General features: G+C 42.9%; 1 protein-coding gene across 3 annotated transcripts in view; it reads right to left on the bottom strand.

The window, feature by feature from the left end:
• Positions 1 to 18,318, bottom strand: part of TIAM2 (TIAM Rac1 associated GEF 2) — a 232,760-nt gene that overhangs the window by 39,307 nt on the left and 175,135 nt on the right. For all 3 annotated transcript variants that reach the window (XM_060114499.1, XM_060114497.1, XM_060114498.1), the window contains one exon: positions 1,181 to 1,281. In XM_060114499.1, the coding sequence (XP_059970482.1) occupies positions 1,181 to 1,281 (101 nt within the window). The remainder of the gene's footprint in view (positions 1 to 1,180; positions 1,282 to 18,318) is intronic.

Genomic DNA, 18,318 nt, shown 5'->3' on the forward strand with positions numbered 1-18,318 from the left:
TCGCACAGAAACGAAGACCCAACACAGCAAAAATAGATAAATTAATTAATCAAAAAAAAATGTAGGAAAGGAATGGAATGTGACAAGGGTTGGTGAGGATGTGGAGAAACTGGAACCCTCGTACACTGCTAGTGGGAATGTAAAACGGCGAAGTGCTGTGTGTGCAAGCCAGTTGGGCTGTTCCTCAAAAAAGCTAAACATAGAATTACCACATGACCCAGCAATTCCACTCTGAGTGGCATACCCAAAAGAGTGAAAACAAGGTTTTAAACAGATATTTGTATGCCAATGTCACTGCAGTGTTACTCACAACAGCCAAACAGTGGAAACAACCCACGTGTCCGTCAATAGATGAACGGATAAACAAAATATAGTGTGTGTGTGTATGTGTGTGTGTATATATATATATATATATATATATATATATACACACACACACACAATGGAATATCATTCAGCCATAAAAGGAGTAAAGTTTTGATACATGCTACCACATGGATGAACCTTGAAAACATTATGCAGAAACAAAAGGACAAATATTATACGATCACACTCACATGAGGTAACCAGAATAGGCAAATGAGACAGAAAGTATAACAGAGGTTTCCAGGGGACTAGGGGGTGGGATGAATGGGTGGTTATTGTCTAATAGGTACTGAGTTTCTATTTGGCAGGATGAAACGTTCTGGGAATGGACAGTGGTAATGGTTTGCACCATACTGTGAATGTTAATGCCATGAAGTGTACACTTAAAAGTGGTGAAAATGGCAAATTTTATGTTTTATATATTTTATAACAAAATGACATTCCAAAAATAATTTATCTTCAGCCAAAAATACATGTAGTATATGAATACAATAGTAATTTTATGTGACCCTCAGAACACCTGAGCTTAGATTTTCCTTGTCAAACCATCCTAGTATACGAATGGCCACGTTTGCAGTACTCTGGTGGCATGCCAGAAGTCAGGCAGGAGGCTGGGCCAGGGTCAAGGATTCCTACTAGTACTTCACTTCAAATAAAGAAGGAAACTATTTTCTTTAAAGAAAAAAAAAACGTTTGAATTGACTGTTGTACCTAGGGATAGGAGAGCACCATCTTTTTCTCCCCACCTCAGGTGCAGGTGGGAACCAACACTTGCCTGCCAGGCCCTTGTCTGAGATCTGGGGCAGCATCTTACCCTGAACGTCTGCTCCTTCTCCCTGTGGGAAACCTGGTCCAGCGTGCCATCAGTCTGACTCCTCTTCAGGCCAGTTGTGACGTCAGGGACATTGCTGAAATCTGCATGGAAAGTGACAAAAACATAGGTGAGTTTGGCCATCTGCAAAGAATAGTAGTGACTGACTTAGAGGCTCAGATAGAGAAAGAGAGGGAAGAAAAAAATTAACTAACACCCTGGAAGGCAGGACATCGCTGTCCTTAGTGATACTGCCGTTACCATATGCATAGCTGGTCTTCTAAAACAGATCTGGGCTCTGGCTAATTGAAGAAGCATTGCATCTGCCTCTTTTGCATCTGTTTTGCCTGTTTAGCATCTGCCTGTTTTGGTCAAAGGAGGCCAATGACCAATCAAAACACTGACTTCAATGCCTGGCTACTCTTGTCACTGCTGTGCAAACTTCACTAAGTACACTATTATGTAGTGTTGGTACTTTCCCTCCTTTATTTCTGGCTAAGTGAGGGCAAAATCACCAGGGAGATCTGAGAAAACCAATGATGCAACACCACAGATTCTTATTATAGTCCACAAATTGCTCATTTGCGAGCATAATTCTTCTTTTCCTGGCATCGACCACAATTGCATCCTAAATTGAAAGTCCCAAGAGGAACAGTAAACCTTTGTTAACTTCCAGAGTAAGGGTTAAGAAACAACATAAAAGGTGGGTAGAGCACGTGGCTTTCCAACCTACACTTACACACACACGCCATCCTCAACAACTCTTTCCAGTGGTTCTCAAATGAACGAATTCAAGAAAGACGGAAAGACCAGCCTCTGTCAAAATATTACACAGATTTTCATTCTAATGTTTGTATTTGGTAGACTATCCTCTCCACTAGGTGAAACCAGATGGTTTCTGATCTCAGTCAGCTACAAAAAGAAGTCATCAATCTCATACCTGTCTGAGTTGATCTAGGCAGAAAGGCATGGATAGACACTGGCAAACCATCCAGCATGATGGAGGCAAGGACAGTGGTCTCCAGGAGACCTTTAGAAGCTATGGGAGCCCTAGGAGGTTGATGGAACTCATGGACAGAAATGCTGGTCCGTGATCCAGGCTGACATCACCAATCACTACACAAGAGGAGACCTAAAGAAAATGTTGTGATGGTCTACAGAATTCTGGAGCTCCAATTCCTTCTTCCTTTTACTTCTAACACCCTAACCCTGCCCAGTAAAGGACCACGCCGCCTATTTCACATAAGGAGATACAGACAAGGGCGGTAGGAAGGCTTTTATGTCTTAGGTGACTGGGTAGATGTGAAGAGTGCGGGCTGGGAGTGGAAGTCACAAGCTCAGCTTTGGCAAACCTGATGTTGAGAGGCATGTGGGCCATCCAGTGCAACACACCCAGGAGTCCAGTAGTGCAAGAAAGGTCTGCACAGGGATGTGGCTTTGGAGCCATCATCATACACTTGGCAGTGAAGCCACAGGGATGGATGGTGCCTCCAGGGAGAATGTGCAGAATGGGACAAGAAGAGGCCCAGGGAGAGAACCCTGGAACTGCTAAGGCACAGTGTGCAGGACAGGAGGTACCTGTCTCTTTAGAGAGAAGCAACAGCCAGAGAAGCACAAGGAAATCAAGAAAGAGCAATGCCACAGACGCCACGCAATGTAAAAATACATTACCTAGGCAACAGAGTCAAATCTGCATTATTGCTGCCTTTACCTTAGAAATAAAAAGCTCCAATATTTCCAGAGAGTTGTGTTAAGTACAGGAAATACAACACACAATCAATGCATTTATTCGTGATGATGATCTCTACAGCGCCTGCTCTGTGTCAGGTATGTACTACGTTCTGGGGATACAAAGATGAAAGCGACCTCAAGTCCCCTGAAGATCTCAGAGACGGCACGGCCACAAGGAGCCTTGGAGCCCGGAGGCGCCAGATGGATATGCTGGAGAAAATAACATGGCTAATGTCAAAAGCGGAAGCGAATTCTGAGTCATCTCTTCAATATATTCACACAACTTTGCAACTTCCTTAAACGCTGAAAATTCCCAGAACCACCTTTTACCTCTTACAAAGGCAGAGTGTTTTCCTGCTAGCAGAACATGCCATGCCCTTCCTCTCAAAATCCTGCTCACCCCAGGACCAAAGGCGTTACTATGAATCGGTGAGGCTCTGCAGCCACCTTTGCAGCCCCTTAACTTCAGGGAGGCCCCTGGTGTGGCATGGGTCCTCTCCGAGGCAGGGCTTGGACAGGAAGAATCACAGGACCCGTCTCCCACGGAGGCTGGCCCCGGGGGCCTCTGAGAAGGCAGGTCTACAAGATAGGACGTCTCGAGCTGTTCCACCACCCAAATTTCAAGAAGTTGACTGGCAGCTGGGCATCAACAGAGCCTCGGGGGTGACTGATTCCCCTTCCAACCCCACCAGCAGGGCGCCCGTGCTGTCCTGGAGATGGCAAAACACGAGGAAGCCTAGCTTGACAGCGTCCACAGCTGCGGACCTGGGTCCAGGAGCCTCAGGTTTCAACTGGACCTGCATCCCTGTCTGTAAAAAGCAGTGTGCCCTTCACGTTCTTTCTAGAGGAGAAATGAGAACAAAGTAGGTTCTGGAAGAACAGCAGACTGGCTGAAAAAAAAAGTGTAGGCCCGTAAAATTCGAATCCTTATTTACAAAGCTCTTTTAAACAGGCAGCGCGCTGACATCCTGTCCTGGGCGCCAAATGCCTAGGCATAGCCCCACTTACGCTCCGCCCACATCCTGAGCGCCAGCTGCTAGGGTGAGTAAATATATCCTTCCCCTCCCAGCCAAAAACTGGCTTCCCACCTTGGGAGAGCCTTCGTGGGGCCCTGTCCACTAGACACATGTTGGGGCACTGGATCCCTACCAGGGCCGTAACGCCGCCCACCCTGGGCTCAGCTGCTGCAGGACAGACGGTCAGACGCGGGCTCCAGACGAGTCTTTAGCCAATGTGATTGTAAACAATGAAAAATAACAAAATTACAAATCCAAGTCAAGACATCTATTTATAAGTGGCAAATACACTCTTTTGTCTTTCTCCTCTCATGCCTTGTGGATATTAACAATTTGGGGGGAGGACTAGCAATTTGAAACATGTAGCATCTAATTCTGCTGACATGAGCTTCTACTCAGCAGGTGAGTGAGCAGAGTTGCGACGTTCCGTGTCACAGGCTCTGTTCCTCCATGTGGACCCCTCGGTCCATTTATTGATCCCCTGGTCGGTGGGGGCTTAGCACCGCACACCCCCAGAGTACCAGGTCCTGTGTCAGACGCCGTACATGAGACCAGCCCCAGACATCTTTCTCCTTTAAAACAAACATTTTTGGAGAGTGACGGCACACCGGGCGGGCTGTCCCGGAAGGTGAGTGCCCCCCGCTCGCCTGCACACCCTACAGTTCCCCACAGACAACAAGGAAAACACGGGGCTTCAGGTGAGACACGCCCTAGTCACAGCGTCTTCCTGTTCTGAGCATCAGTACAGACCCCCAGGTATCACAGTCGGCCAAGTAACTGGCAACCCCAAACCCTTTATAATTAAAGGTCAAAACATGTGTTCAAGTAACATCCTGGGTATCAACTTAAAAATGGAAACGTTAGGATACATGCTAAAGTTAAGGTCGCTTCGCCCATACAGCTCACAACGTGAATTCAAAGTTTGCATTTACTTCACTTCCAAATCCAGTTTAGCACAGTTAATATGCGGGAGTGTGGGCTTTGCCATTTATCTCCCCCAGGCCTGTAAGAAGCAGCAGGCTATCTGGGTGCTAAGTCTGATGTGTGCAAAGGGGACTTTCAGGAAATAGGTGTCACTGGGGGTCGGGAAGAGGGTTTGGTGGCGTCCCTGCCCATCTCCCACCTGCTGCTTACTCTTCAGGAGCCTCACTGCTCAGCAGGCAGCTAGGATGTTGGGCTCATCTGGCTGATGCCATCCCATCACCCCGTCGTGCTGGTTGCTTCCTCCTTACTCAACCAGGCGGCAAGGGCAGAGGCAACAAGTCCTTCCCAGGCCCCGACACCCACCCAGGTGGCCGCCAGCAGCGCCCAGAGACACCAGGCAGCTTCTAGCTGTAGGAGGGCGGGCAAGGTGCTCTTCCCGGGCGGCAGACAGACAGCTGGTTCCCAGAAAGGCGAGAAAGTCTGAGCATGCCTCTGTTCTCAGGAACAGCAACTGTAAGAGGAATTGAGTTAAAATCTCGAGATGATATCAATCCCGAGGCCAAAAACAAGAAACTAACATGAGAGGAGACTGTTTGTTTCCGCCTTTTTAATACAGTAAGACTTTTTTGAGAAATAACGGATGGTAGTCACAGCATCAGGAAAACCTCTGCTTCAATTTGTGGGTTGAGGACTCATTTGAAGGAGACTGAAAGGACAGGCAATGAGACCAGGAATTATTTTGAAACTCCACTTTTTGTGCTTCAAAGCATATTGTACCCTGATTCTCAATACTATAAGCTCCAAAGCCCCCCTTTTGATAATATATACTTTTACTATCCTGAACTAAAATTCTTTCTTGACGTAATCTACCTCCACACATAATTTCACCAAAAAATAATATATGCCTTAATAGTAACACAAGGAGAAGAATAAATGGAAAGTAACAATTTTTTAAAAATATGTATTTCAGTATGTAAATGCTAGGGTACAACCACTCTAGAAACCGTGACGAAGCTGTGCAAAGCCTGCCCCACAGAGAATCACAGGGAATGTCTCAGCTTCATCACAGACCCAGGCCGGGGTGTCTCGGTGGAGATTTAAATGCCTACGGGGTGCTGCCATCACACCTATGGGGTGACATGATTTTCCAAACGGGCAAAGACATTTGACAAAGTTCTGAACAAAACAAAGGTCAAACTCTCATTGATTTATTGGGTTGATGCACTCCTACAAAATTCAAAGTACCCTACAGCGGAGGGGAAAAAATAATTTGTGTTCACTTGTAAAATGGAGCTGGTTCTTGGCTCAAGTAATTACACCATGGTTTTCACTTACATGAATGTCCAGGAGAACAGTTCTGCAGTGAGGGACTGACTTAAACATGCAGGACAGCCAGCACCACAGCCCCAAACACTAAGTGCCACCTTCCCCCAATTCATGATGAAAACCAAAAACAGACCCATCAACTTCCAAAATGTCACTGGTGGGCAGTACCTCGGCTGCTGAGAACGGTCTCTGCCCCTCTCCACAGCCAGGACTTCAACTTCACCTCTGGGAGGGTCAGTGACATCAGAGGACACCGAATGCACCAAAAAGCACACAGCCCAGAGCAGGTGCAAAGGGAATATTAGCACCCTCACTTCCTGAAAAAAGGAAATACACTCACCAGAGCAATTTAAAAGACAGCATTTCAATAAATAATGTACCGTATTTAACTGGGACTCTCATCTTGGGATCAAAAATGTTTTATTTGATTAATCATCAGCCCTTAGACCCCCCCTCTGAGGTAAAAACTACAGAACGATAATCTTCTATGAAGACGACTTAAAAAAAATCTAAAAAATAATATCAAAGAAGTTACAAGTAAATAATAAATGATTTAAGTTTTCAACCACATAATGCCCTGTGGCATCAAAGCTGTACATCCTTGACACTTAACAGTTTTATATCTGCAGTCATCGCTCAGTATCTGAGGGGGACTGGTTCTAGGACCCGCAGGGAAACCAAATCTGAGGATGCTCAAGTCCTTTATAGCACAGAATAGTATTTTCCATCCACTGTTGATTAACTCCGAGGATGCAGAACCTGCACATAGAGAGGGCCAGCTGTACTTATATTCACAGTTTGATCTACAGCCATACCACCCAGAATGTGCCCGATCTCATCACATACAGTTTGTGTGAATTATGTTCTTAATCTACTTGATTTATTCAATTTCTCTATTCAATTTCTCAGAATCTCTACTATGTAATTCCATAAATGAACAGCTTGTAAAGAATCAATGAATTTTACATCTGAAAAGAATCTTAGAAAGTATCCAATTCAGTTCCTTCATCTGATGTATCTTGTGTTACTTTAAAAAGTGTGAGTGTAATTTTAAGAAAAGGTAAAGATTTTGGTCAATCAAGGCTGCCAGTAGAAGGATACAACATTTTGTAAATACAAAATTACAATTTTTTTTCAGTTCTCCAAGCTTCACACACTATATACAATTCTGTATTAATGCTTTTGACATAGTTTATGTTGGTGTCAAGAGCACACTGAGCATTGAGTTCATTTGCACAGAAAAGCTCAAAAATCTCTCAATTTTTAAATATCAATTTGCAAACTTTGTATAGCATTGGTTATTCTTAATTAACTCAGATTTCCCTAAATTTTACTCATGCTTTTACTTAAAAATGCAATGGTGTGTGACATCTTTCATTAGTGACATTTGCTGTGCTCTGTCATCCAAGCAAGTATCAATCATCATCGGTCAGTGAAAGAGAATGAAAATCAAACCATTTAAATGAAACAACAGAAGGACCTACTCAATGAGAGAAAAAAATAACCATATTCGTTGACCACATTCAAAGGCTAGTCCAGTCTAACCTGTACCATTAACAAAGAGATCACCATTACTTTATGTTCTTCTGATGTAGATAGAAATTGATCTACTTTTCAGAAGATATCTGGGACTCTACAATTCTTTATTGTTATTATTCTTTTGTCAAGGAAATTCAAGGCAGCAGTATGCTTGCAAAGAAATAAATTCTATCATAACACAAATGTCATGCTAGAAAAAAATGTAATTTCATAAATCTTCCAAGTGCACTTGACCTGAGGTCACATTCCAATTGGTAACGTTCTTGACAATGCAAGGTCTCTGGCAATAAAAGAGAGAAGTAAATACTGGTAGTAAATGTTTCTTAATAGCAGGCTGCCAAGATTTGATTCAATTATCTTGTGATAAATATCCTCAGCATCTGAAAGAACACTTAGAGGAACAGGAACATGGCGGGTGTTTTCATGGTGGGAATGTGCTGCAGGCCACCTCCACGCTCATCATAACATGGGGGAGGGAAAGGCCTTCCTGGAAGAGGAGGGGGGAATGTAGGTGCACCCATGCTCTCGGGCTCCAGGAGGCTATGGCTGTGCAGGGGTCCTCCCATGGTACCTTATCCGGGTCCCTGATGGAAAGTACAAAGGCAAAGGCAACAGGATCGTCAGCCAGAGTTTCGTTTCCACCAGAAACTGGTCCCTGCAGAGCTGGGAGGACCACCCAGATGTCACAGTTATATTCAGGGGCATATAACAGACACCACTGTATTTCTGACACTTAAAGAACTTTGATAAAGAAGAATTTAAGTCCAAAACCCTTACAAACTACCTAGTTGGAATTCTATTTAAAGACCCTGAGGGACTTCCCTGGTGGTCCAGTGGTTAAGACTCCACGCTTCCATTGCAGGGGGCACGCCTGGCTTCAATCCTTGGTTGAGGAACTAAGATCCCACATGCTACGCGGTGAGGCAAAAAAGAAAAAAATAATAATAATAAAATAAAAACATTAAAATAAAAATAAAGACCCTGAGAAGAACCCTAAAAACTCATTACTCGCAAGTTTCTATTGGGGGATGTGCTGTAAGAAAAAGGAAACCTGAGGACCACCTCCTTTCAGGAAGTGCTACTGCTCTGTGGGATTAAAGTTAAAAAAGAACAGTATTCAGCCATAAAAAGGATGAATGAATGAAGCACTGAGTCACGCAGCAACATGGATAAAGCTAGAAAACATCAGGCTAAACAAAAGAAGGCAGACACACAGGCTACATATTGTACGATTCCATTTCTATGAAATAGCAGAATAGGCAAATCCACAGAAATGGAAAGCAGATGCCTGGCTGTCGGGGGCTGAGGGCAGTGGAGGAGGAGAGACGGCTGAGGGCACCGGGGCTTCTTTTCTTTTCTTTTTTTTTTTTTGCAGTGATGAAAATGTTCTGGAATTAGATAGTGGTGATGGTTGTACAACTCTGTGAATATACTAAAAACCACTGATTTGTACACTTTTAGAGGTGACTTTTATGGTGTGTGAATTACACTTAACTTTTTAAAAAGAAGGTAAAGATGTTGGTGCAGATTTTACAGGAGAGAAATTAGTTACAATAAAACTCCATCATAAGTGGCTTCCAAAGGACCAAATCACACGAAATATACAGCTGCATTACTGTGAGGTTAATGAAAATCAGTGTGAATTATATAAATAAATAAAGGCTCAAGAATAAAGACAGCAAAACGATTACTAAACAATCGACCTCTCCCTGCACTGAGCAAGCCCCAAATGATCACAAGGCAGTTAGTTCCAAATCGCCACCCCCAGTCCCCAGATAAGAATATAAGGGCCATTATCAATGCAGTTACATCTAAATTTACTGTACTGCAGGACACATTATTACTGGGTTTTACTCTATGTATGTTAATAGAGGAATATTTAAAAGGAAAAAAAAGTGGTTAAAATCCAGTTCCCCTACATGGAGGGAAAAACAAAAAAATACAGTTCTCTCCCTATCTACGATGGACCATGACCTTGTCCAAGTTACTAGCAACTTAATGTGTCTCTGTGCCTTGATTTACCCAGCTGTGAAAGTAAAATGATAATAACACATCTCTGCTCCATAGGGTGATGTAACGGATAATTAATGCTTTTAAGGTTCTTGGTGATCTTTATATTTGAGACAGCCTGTTATCAGGACGAAGCCTTAACAAACACTTTCTCTCCAGCAGTCAAGACCTGATTCTATTTAAAGAGGTAATGAGATTTGCTGCAAAACCAAATGGAATGCTTGATCCATTACTTTGCTTTTTTCACTTCATAAACTTGTATAAAATAAATGCATATTCCTATAGTTGTTTAACTTGGTGCTTTAATCATATTGAATAACTGAATTTTAGAAAAAGAAAAAAATGCTAAACTCTTTTATCCGATCCTTCATTTTAAGAGGATTTAGAAAAGGAGGAGTTAGAATAACCTGCCCAAGGTCAAGCATGAGGCCTGGAGCTAGAATCCAGGTCCCAGACCCACTGTCTTTTATAAACATTAGTACCCCCAAATTAAACTTAAAACACATCTATCAGCATTGACTTTTACCGGGGATACAGATGTTACTATTCTTTTTTAGCTGTGGTTTTGGTTTATCTGTCAAAACAAACCCATGGGGCTTCCCTGGTGGTGCAGTGGTTGAGAGTCCGCCTGCCGATGCAGGGGACACGGGTTCGTGCCCCGGTCCGGGAAGATCCCACATGCCGCGGAGCGGCTGGGCCCGTGAGCCATGGCCGCTGAGCCTGCGCGTCCAGAGCCTGTGCTCCGCAATGGGAGAGGCCACAGCAGTGAAAGGTCCGAGTACCGCAAAAAACAAAACAAAACAAAACAAAACCATGGGCACCAATCAACGCATTAAAGTCGCAGAGCAGTCAGGCTCTTTGGAGCGGGGTATATGTCATGGGCCATCCCAGAGTCCCTCAGGCACGTGGGCAAGTGAGCAGAGCCTTCAGCTCTGAGGAAGTCTCAGCACAATTCCCTTGCAACCAGATTTATAAAAAGAAATCTGGGAAGCTTCAAGGCACACTCCAAGGTTGCTTTTTATCCCCCAGGACCCACACTTGGGACGCTGCCTTTCCTTGCTAGACATGCCTATCAACCTGCCTTTCACTTAATAGACAGTTGAGTGAAATACCTGCTATTCACCAAGAAGTGTGTTTGCTGCTGCGTCCGAAACATCTTTGTGTTCCTCACAGGCCCTGTTTTTCAAGGGATTTTCAATCTCTTGAAAACAGTACGTAAATTATGACAAGCACACAGAGTGACACTGCAAGGCAATAAATCTTAACTTCCACATCAGGTATACAGACAAAATGCTTTCAGAGCTCAGAAGAGGAAGAGCCTATGACCCCTCCAAGGTGACATGCAGGCAGCCCCCCTACTTCTTACAGAACACAATCCTAAAAGTAGGAAAACTGAGTTTATAGGTTCTGTGAAGACTTCTATTCCCAGGGAACTAAACAAATTATAATATTCCTATTTATACCTCGGCTTTTAAACACAACTGACACATATCTTAATCTCCTCCTCCTCCTTCCCCAGGGAAAGCACATGACCTGTTGAAGATCAAAGAACATCCCCAAGGGGGCTACAGGCTCACCAGCCCAAACACACCTGACGACTGGCATTTTGGGGTCATAGGTATTAAGCTATGAAACCAAGGCTTCTTATCAACATTTTTCCGGTCCCTTTTCCCCTCATTTTTATAAAATAATAATGACAAAATTCAGTAAACATTCAAATAATTTTGCGGATACTACTAAACAAAGATGCCTAAACCTCGCAAAAAGGTGATGTGGTCCTTCATCAACTGAAACATGAAAGTCAGAATTAGATTCACAAATAACAATTTAGGAGTAAATAATTAGCGTTGGAAAGGTAAAGGCAGAAAAGCTGACAATAGCACGTCCTTCTGTTTAGAAGCTTCAAAGTGCTTCACTGGAAATTCCGGATTCCCTCAGAAGCCTGTTGGGGAACTCTGGGGGGGAAGGGACATTCTAGAAACTGTTCCACATGGCACAGCATCTGCCCCCGTCCTGGGGCAGCTGGTCAGGGCTCCTCACAGAAGACACAAAATAATTTTGCTGACAACTGCATATGTCTCTTAGCAAATAAATTTTCCCAGAGCTACTAATAACAAGTAACAAACTTGGATAATTTGAACTCTGTCACATTGTCCCATAACATGTTAAGGTGGTTAATGGCCAAAAAGCAAAACAAAAAAAAAGGATAAAAGATAAAGGGATTTGTATGGGATTGGACAATTTATAAAAAGAGAATCAGAGCTGAGTCCTGTAGGATCAGAAATCAATTTATACACCGCAAAAATCATAACTGAATTGTTTGAAATGAAAGGAATTAATTTGCAGCTCTTGAATTTCAACCTTGATTGTTTTCTCCTATCAACAAACATGTGTTTGCTTTACGCTGTGAGTGAAAATCTTTAAAGTCGGCAAGTTGTCATTCAAATCTCCTCCTTCTCCCTTTATGTGGCTACCTTTGATGAGTTGTGGGGTTTTATGGATGGCTTTCAGTATAAGCCATTAAAACCATTTGGAAACAGGTGGGATATTCACTATAAATATAGAGGCTTAGCACAAGGTGTTCCAAAATGAACTCCTGGTCATCTGCCAAAACCGCTCCACAGACAGCTTCCCCACCTTCATTGCTGACAACTCCATCCTTTCCGTTGCTCAGGCCAAACCCGGGAGTCCTCCTTGGCCTCCGTTCCTTCCCTCACACCACACAGCCATCTCTGAGCAAGTTCTGCTGGCTCCACCTCCCCCGCGACCACTGAGACCAAAGCCACCATCACCTCTCGCCTGGTCACTGCAAAAGCCACCCTGGCCTCCTACAGTCCATTCATTCTCAACAGTCACTGATCCTTTCGAAACGCTGGTCAGATCATGTCACTTCTCTGCTCAGAAACACGGGATGGTCCCGCGTGTTCCCCAGAGTCAACGTCAGACCTTGGGAACACGTCTAGGAAGTAGCCAAACAGCTCTTCTGCAATGGTTATTTCAAGAAAAAGCACTTATATGGTGTTGCAAGCTGAACCAGCTGCTTTTTTTCACAAAACACAATCTTTACTCAAGAAAACGACAGAAAATATTTTTTTTCAATGAGCAAAATGAACCTGTCATTTCCAAGGGGGAAAAAATGACAGTATCTGTAGATATAATGCAAACTTTCCAGCAAAAATTGGAATTTTGGAAAACTTGTGTTCCCCACCATGAGCTTGACAGCTTCCCAATACTTTGAGACTTTTCCAATGAGACTGGAGGTGATATTAATGAATGTGATTTTTAATGCTATATAATAAAATGTCCATATTTGAAAGGTCTGAATAACACCAAGTGACCTAATATTTTGGAAATAACCATTGCATGTTATAATACATGAGTAAAAGATCCATTCAGAGTACAAGATAGGCCAATGGACTTTAATGTGACAAAGTAAGGAAAGTCCACCAGTAAGGTTTCAGATTCCACATTGTAACTAACATTGAAGGAACTACCTCTTGTTGAGCTTCGGTGTAATATTAAATAAGAATATCTGCAACTATCTGAAAGGATTATTAAAATACTCCTCCCTTTTCTGACTACAAATCTATGTGAGGTTGAGTTTTCTTCAAATCACTTCCACCAAAACAACACAGTGCAACAGACTGAATGCAGAAGCTGATGTAAAAATCCAGCTGTCTATTAAGACACACATTAAAGAAATTTGCACAAAAGTAAAACAATACCACTCTTCTCACTGATATATACATGATTTTGGTTTGGAGAACTAGTTCATTTTTAGAAATATGCTTATTGTGTTAACATGAAATATATTCATTGTTGTTACGTTAAATAAACTTTAATAGATTTTTAAAAATTTCTCAGTTTAAATTTCTAATATACTAAATACGGATAGATAGTAATACAACTAAGCTCTTTAGAGCCCCACATAGCTAAGCTCTTTGGGGGTCCCTGATAACTTTTTACAGTAAAGGATCTGGAGACCAGCAAGTTTAGCAACTGCAGAATCAGAGCCATTATCATGGTGGACTGATTATTGTCTATTCACACATCTACCCCTCAAAGTCTGCCCACCCCGAAAGTGGGGACTGTAGTTCTTTATTTTTGTATCTTTGCCATCAAACACAGTGCTTGACGCACAAACACAAATTTATTATCTTACTGGTTCTGGAAGTCAGAAGACTAAACTTGGTCAGCAGGGCTGTATTTCATGTGGAGGCTCAAGGAGATAATGTTTCCAGGCCTTTTCCAGCTTCCAGAAGCTGCCTGCATTCCTTGACTCACAGGCCTGCATCACTTCAATCTCTGCTTATGTCATCACATCTTCTCTGATTCTGACTCTCCAGCCTCTCTCTTATAAAGACCCTGTGATTAGGCCCATCCAGATAATCCAAGATAATCTCCCCATCTCAAGGTCCTTAATTTAATCACATCTTTGAAGTCCCTTTTGCCATATGCACAGGCTCCAGGGATTAGGATACAGACATTCCTGGGGGAGCCATTATTCTGCCTACCACAAGCCACGTATGAAGATAATGCAGTTAAAGCCAAGGAGACAATGACCCCACCATTTCCCCCAACATTTAAGAGTCTGAGGCCAGGATGAGAAAGAAACTGAGCACAAAGATTACCTCTGGGAGAGAAACTGGGTGGCCAAGGACAGGGTGGGAGGAATTTATCTCTATTATTTGTTTAACTAACACTTACATGGCCTTTACTATGTGCCAGGCACCGTCTAGTTCTTTCCAGGTATTACTTCATTGACCCCATGATCCAAAATCCTAAACTACTTTACAGATGCAAAAACTCAGCACAGAGAGTGTAAGTGACTTGCCCAACCAAAGCCACCCAGCTAGTAAGTGGGCGAGCCTGGAGCCAAGACTCGCACCCAGGGTGTCTGGCTAGTGTCTGTGCTCTTAACCACTTGACTACATAGCTTAGGGGGACTTATGTAAACTTATGTAAGTTTAACCTTTTATACCTGGAATTTCATATCATGCCCATGTATTACCAATCCAAAAAAATTAAAGATACAGCCACATATAGCTGTCTCTAGAAGTGAGAGCTAAAAGGGAGATGTCTGTACTTGGTCCTTCCTGAGTCTCAATTCCTTGAGAGGGAGGAATAAAGTCAGGAACATAATTCATTTACAAAAGAAGGGGAACAAAAAATGGAAATGCAGACAAGCATCATTTGGCAATCAGTACTGGAATCATCCACAGGAAGAGTCAGACCTTTTTTTTTTTCCTTTTATGTAACAGGCTATGTAACATTTCCTCTTTTCAACAAACAAGCATCATTTGGCAATCGGTACTTGTAACATCCACAGGAAGAGTCAGACCTTTTTTTTCCTTTTATGTAACAGGCTATGTAACATTTCCTCTTTCCAACAATAGGTAACAGTTTTACAGAACTATCTCATAGAGACCTGGCTCACTTTGCATGAACAGGAGACTATGTTTGATCCAAGCATCCCAACTTTCAAATGGCTATTAAAAGTGATCTATCCAACAGAAAGTGCATGCTGTGTTCTTCAGAGAATTCTGTAGATTTTAACCTGAAAGACGAATTTGCATGTTACGTTAGGACAGAGAATACAGGACTGGTTTTACTCAAAATGCCAGCAAGTTTTACTCACCAGCTTCTCCCTCAGTTCCAACGCTACCTCATCCTCGGTGCTACGGGCATCTGCTCACCACCAGCTGGCCTGGCCTGAGGCCAGCCACGTCCCTAAAGGGGACCTGCAAGGACCACGCCGCTAGTGGACACAGCGTCACAATGCTGAGGAGGCACTTTGTTTTTATAGGGCACTGATAGTAATTCATATATTCATTCTTTCCCCAAAAAACATTTATTTGAGTCTTTATTTTACAAGGGACTTTTGATCATTAAAAATAACAATACTGTAAGAGCCAAAGGAATGAAGCTCTAGCAGTGGAATAATAAAGCCAATATGCAGAAGGTGGAGTATCTACCCCAGAAGGATTTCGAGCCACATTTTAGTGCTCCTTAAATGACCAGACAAATTCTCTGTTTTTTTTTTTTTTTTTAAACAGGGGAAAGTAAGGCAATACTCGCTAGTTTCTTCAGCTACCTGCCATGATATATTTGTTAAAAACCCCAGGAATTCAGGGTTTTAATACAATCTGGCCCCAACAGACTTTCCAATGTTATTTCCCACTCACACAGAGCCAGGTGACCTGTGCTTTGGGCCTGTGTTGCAGGTTACACGCCCTCTATGAAATGCTCTCCCGCTTCCACCACACACCTTCCAATCTACAACCTGCCCATCTAACACGCTCAGATCTTTCTCCAATTCTCACACCTCTCTTTGGGGACCCCTTTGCTCCCAGGAGAAACAAACAGAAAAATCAGTGGGAATTCTACCTCTGAGGTGGACCTCTAATTCTCTTCATTGAAAAGCTTTTTTTTCAAACGTGAATTATTATTTACAAGTGTTTTACTTTTCCTACTCAACTATAAGCTCCTTGAAGGTAAAAAATAACATCTAATGCATTTTTATATACCTGCAACATTCAGCAAGAAGTTATTGTTTATGTGTTAACTAAACAAGTGAATAAATGAATGAATATGGGAAAGAGGAAAACAAATTCCCCAATAACAACACTAAATTTTATAAGGGAATTAGCACCCAAGGATCATAGTTACTGCTAACAGAAAGCCACACTGCTCACTTCTGCTGATGAAATTGAAAACTACCTTCAGCACCATCATAAGAAACTACAAACTCTGAGACCAAAGTTCTCTGTGTCCTGGTAAAATCAGTATTTCCCGCCCAGATTTTTAAAAAAGTTTTTATATGCGCCAACCATCTTTAAGAACTTGAATATGTTTTGACATCTGGGGATCTGGGGTGTCAGCCAGAGAGACTCAGTAACAGCAGTTTCACACACAAACAGGGCATTTTCTGAGTTCGTTGTTCTTAGCTACCCTAAGCCAGGCTATGGAAGCCGAAATGCCCTCACTCTATCATAAACAGGAGATAAGTGGTTTCGCCACATCAGAGCTGGCTCTATAATTCTTCCCCTGGTGAAAGCTGTATAATGGACACATACATTCCCAGGAGCAATTCATTCCAAAGAGCAAATCTGCATCTAAGTGGCTTCTGGTAGACTAAGACTCTACACTAGTCATACAACAATTTAAAAAGAGTGATTCAAAGTCGGGTGGGGAATTAAAAAAAGAACCTCAGGCTGCAATTACCTTCATCATCCAGTAAGAAGCATTTGCTGGGCTGGCATTATCTAAATGGAAGCAGGAACATAGGCCTTTTCTATTTTTGTCTCCTGTTAAGTATACCCCAATCCTAACAAGGCCATATGAACAGCTGTTTATAGATGGAGAATACATTAATGCCACATCAAGTTCAATGTTTACATAAAGGCTTTGTTCAGGAAGTCTATGCCCGATAAGACTCTCTTAACAGCTATTGGAATTTTTCAAACGATGGCATACACTGGCAAAGGGATTTTCCATATAAGTGAAAAACAGCATTAACAGGAACCCGATATCAACAGGGCTGGCACGTCTGATGCCTTCAACAGTGGCCTTGGTGGCTTCTCTGGGGATTTCCAGCGGTAAAACTAATTCTCTGTATAAAAGGTCTTTACAGACGATATTTCCGCTCAAGTCAAATACAGCCTCTAGACATTTCTTCTCTCTCTCTCCTATAGAGAACTAGAACAGAAATTCAAACCCTTACAGGCAGGAATCAAATGGTCATTCATTTCTAAGGATACAGAGGAACTTAGTACTGGACACCCATCACTTCTCGGTGCATCCCTGCCCATTCCACTCCTCACAGCCTCAGGGGAATGTCACAGCAAAGCCGCTGACTGTTGGAAGTTCTTTGCTTCTCAGTGTATCAATCCGCTGAATGGGACTGTCTCCTGAGGGTGGGCTAAGAACCAATGAGGGGAACTGCTGAGCGCTGCCTCCTGATCGCACTGAGGACAGTGGTGGGGCTGGGGGCGTGGGATCCCTGATTGAGCGACTAACAACACACAGGCATAATCGCTGTCATTTGCTGAGAACTTTCTACACATTATCTTGTTTAATTCTCAAGAGCTGGGCACAGAAGCGTTCAGGGAAGGGTAGGCCCTACTGCTGAGGATCAGACCACCTCCTTCAGACCGCTGGCCTTGACAATGTGAGCGAGCCCTGGTCCACGACAGAGCTGGCACTACCCCAGACCACCTGAAGGGGGCTTCCTGATTGCAGGACCCAGGAATTTGCATTTTCACAAGCTCATCGGGTGAGTCTTAAGCACTATGAAGGCTGAGAACCATTTCCTTAAACACTGTACACATCCATGAGTCTCAAACACCACTAGGATGTTTCTTTTCTAGAAAAGCATGGAACCTGAACAGCAACTCAATCCCTGCCGGAGTTCCATGGGACTTGTCACCATTACCACCATTTCTTTCACTCACTTATATATAATAAGAGGGGTTTTGTTTTTGTTTTCCCCTGCTCAAACCTGATCAAGACACTAAAGCTAACAAACATGAATTTCTGGATACCTGACTAAAACCAAAAGTAGACCAAAAGTCCTAAACTCACGTCGCTTACCCT

Source organism: Mesoplodon densirostris, chromosome 12, assembly GCF_025265405.1.
Source record: "Mesoplodon densirostris isolate mMesDen1 chromosome 12, mMesDen1 primary haplotype, whole genome shotgun sequence".
Taxonomy (NCBI): Eukaryota; Metazoa; Chordata; class Mammalia; order Artiodactyla; family Ziphiidae; genus Mesoplodon; species Mesoplodon densirostris.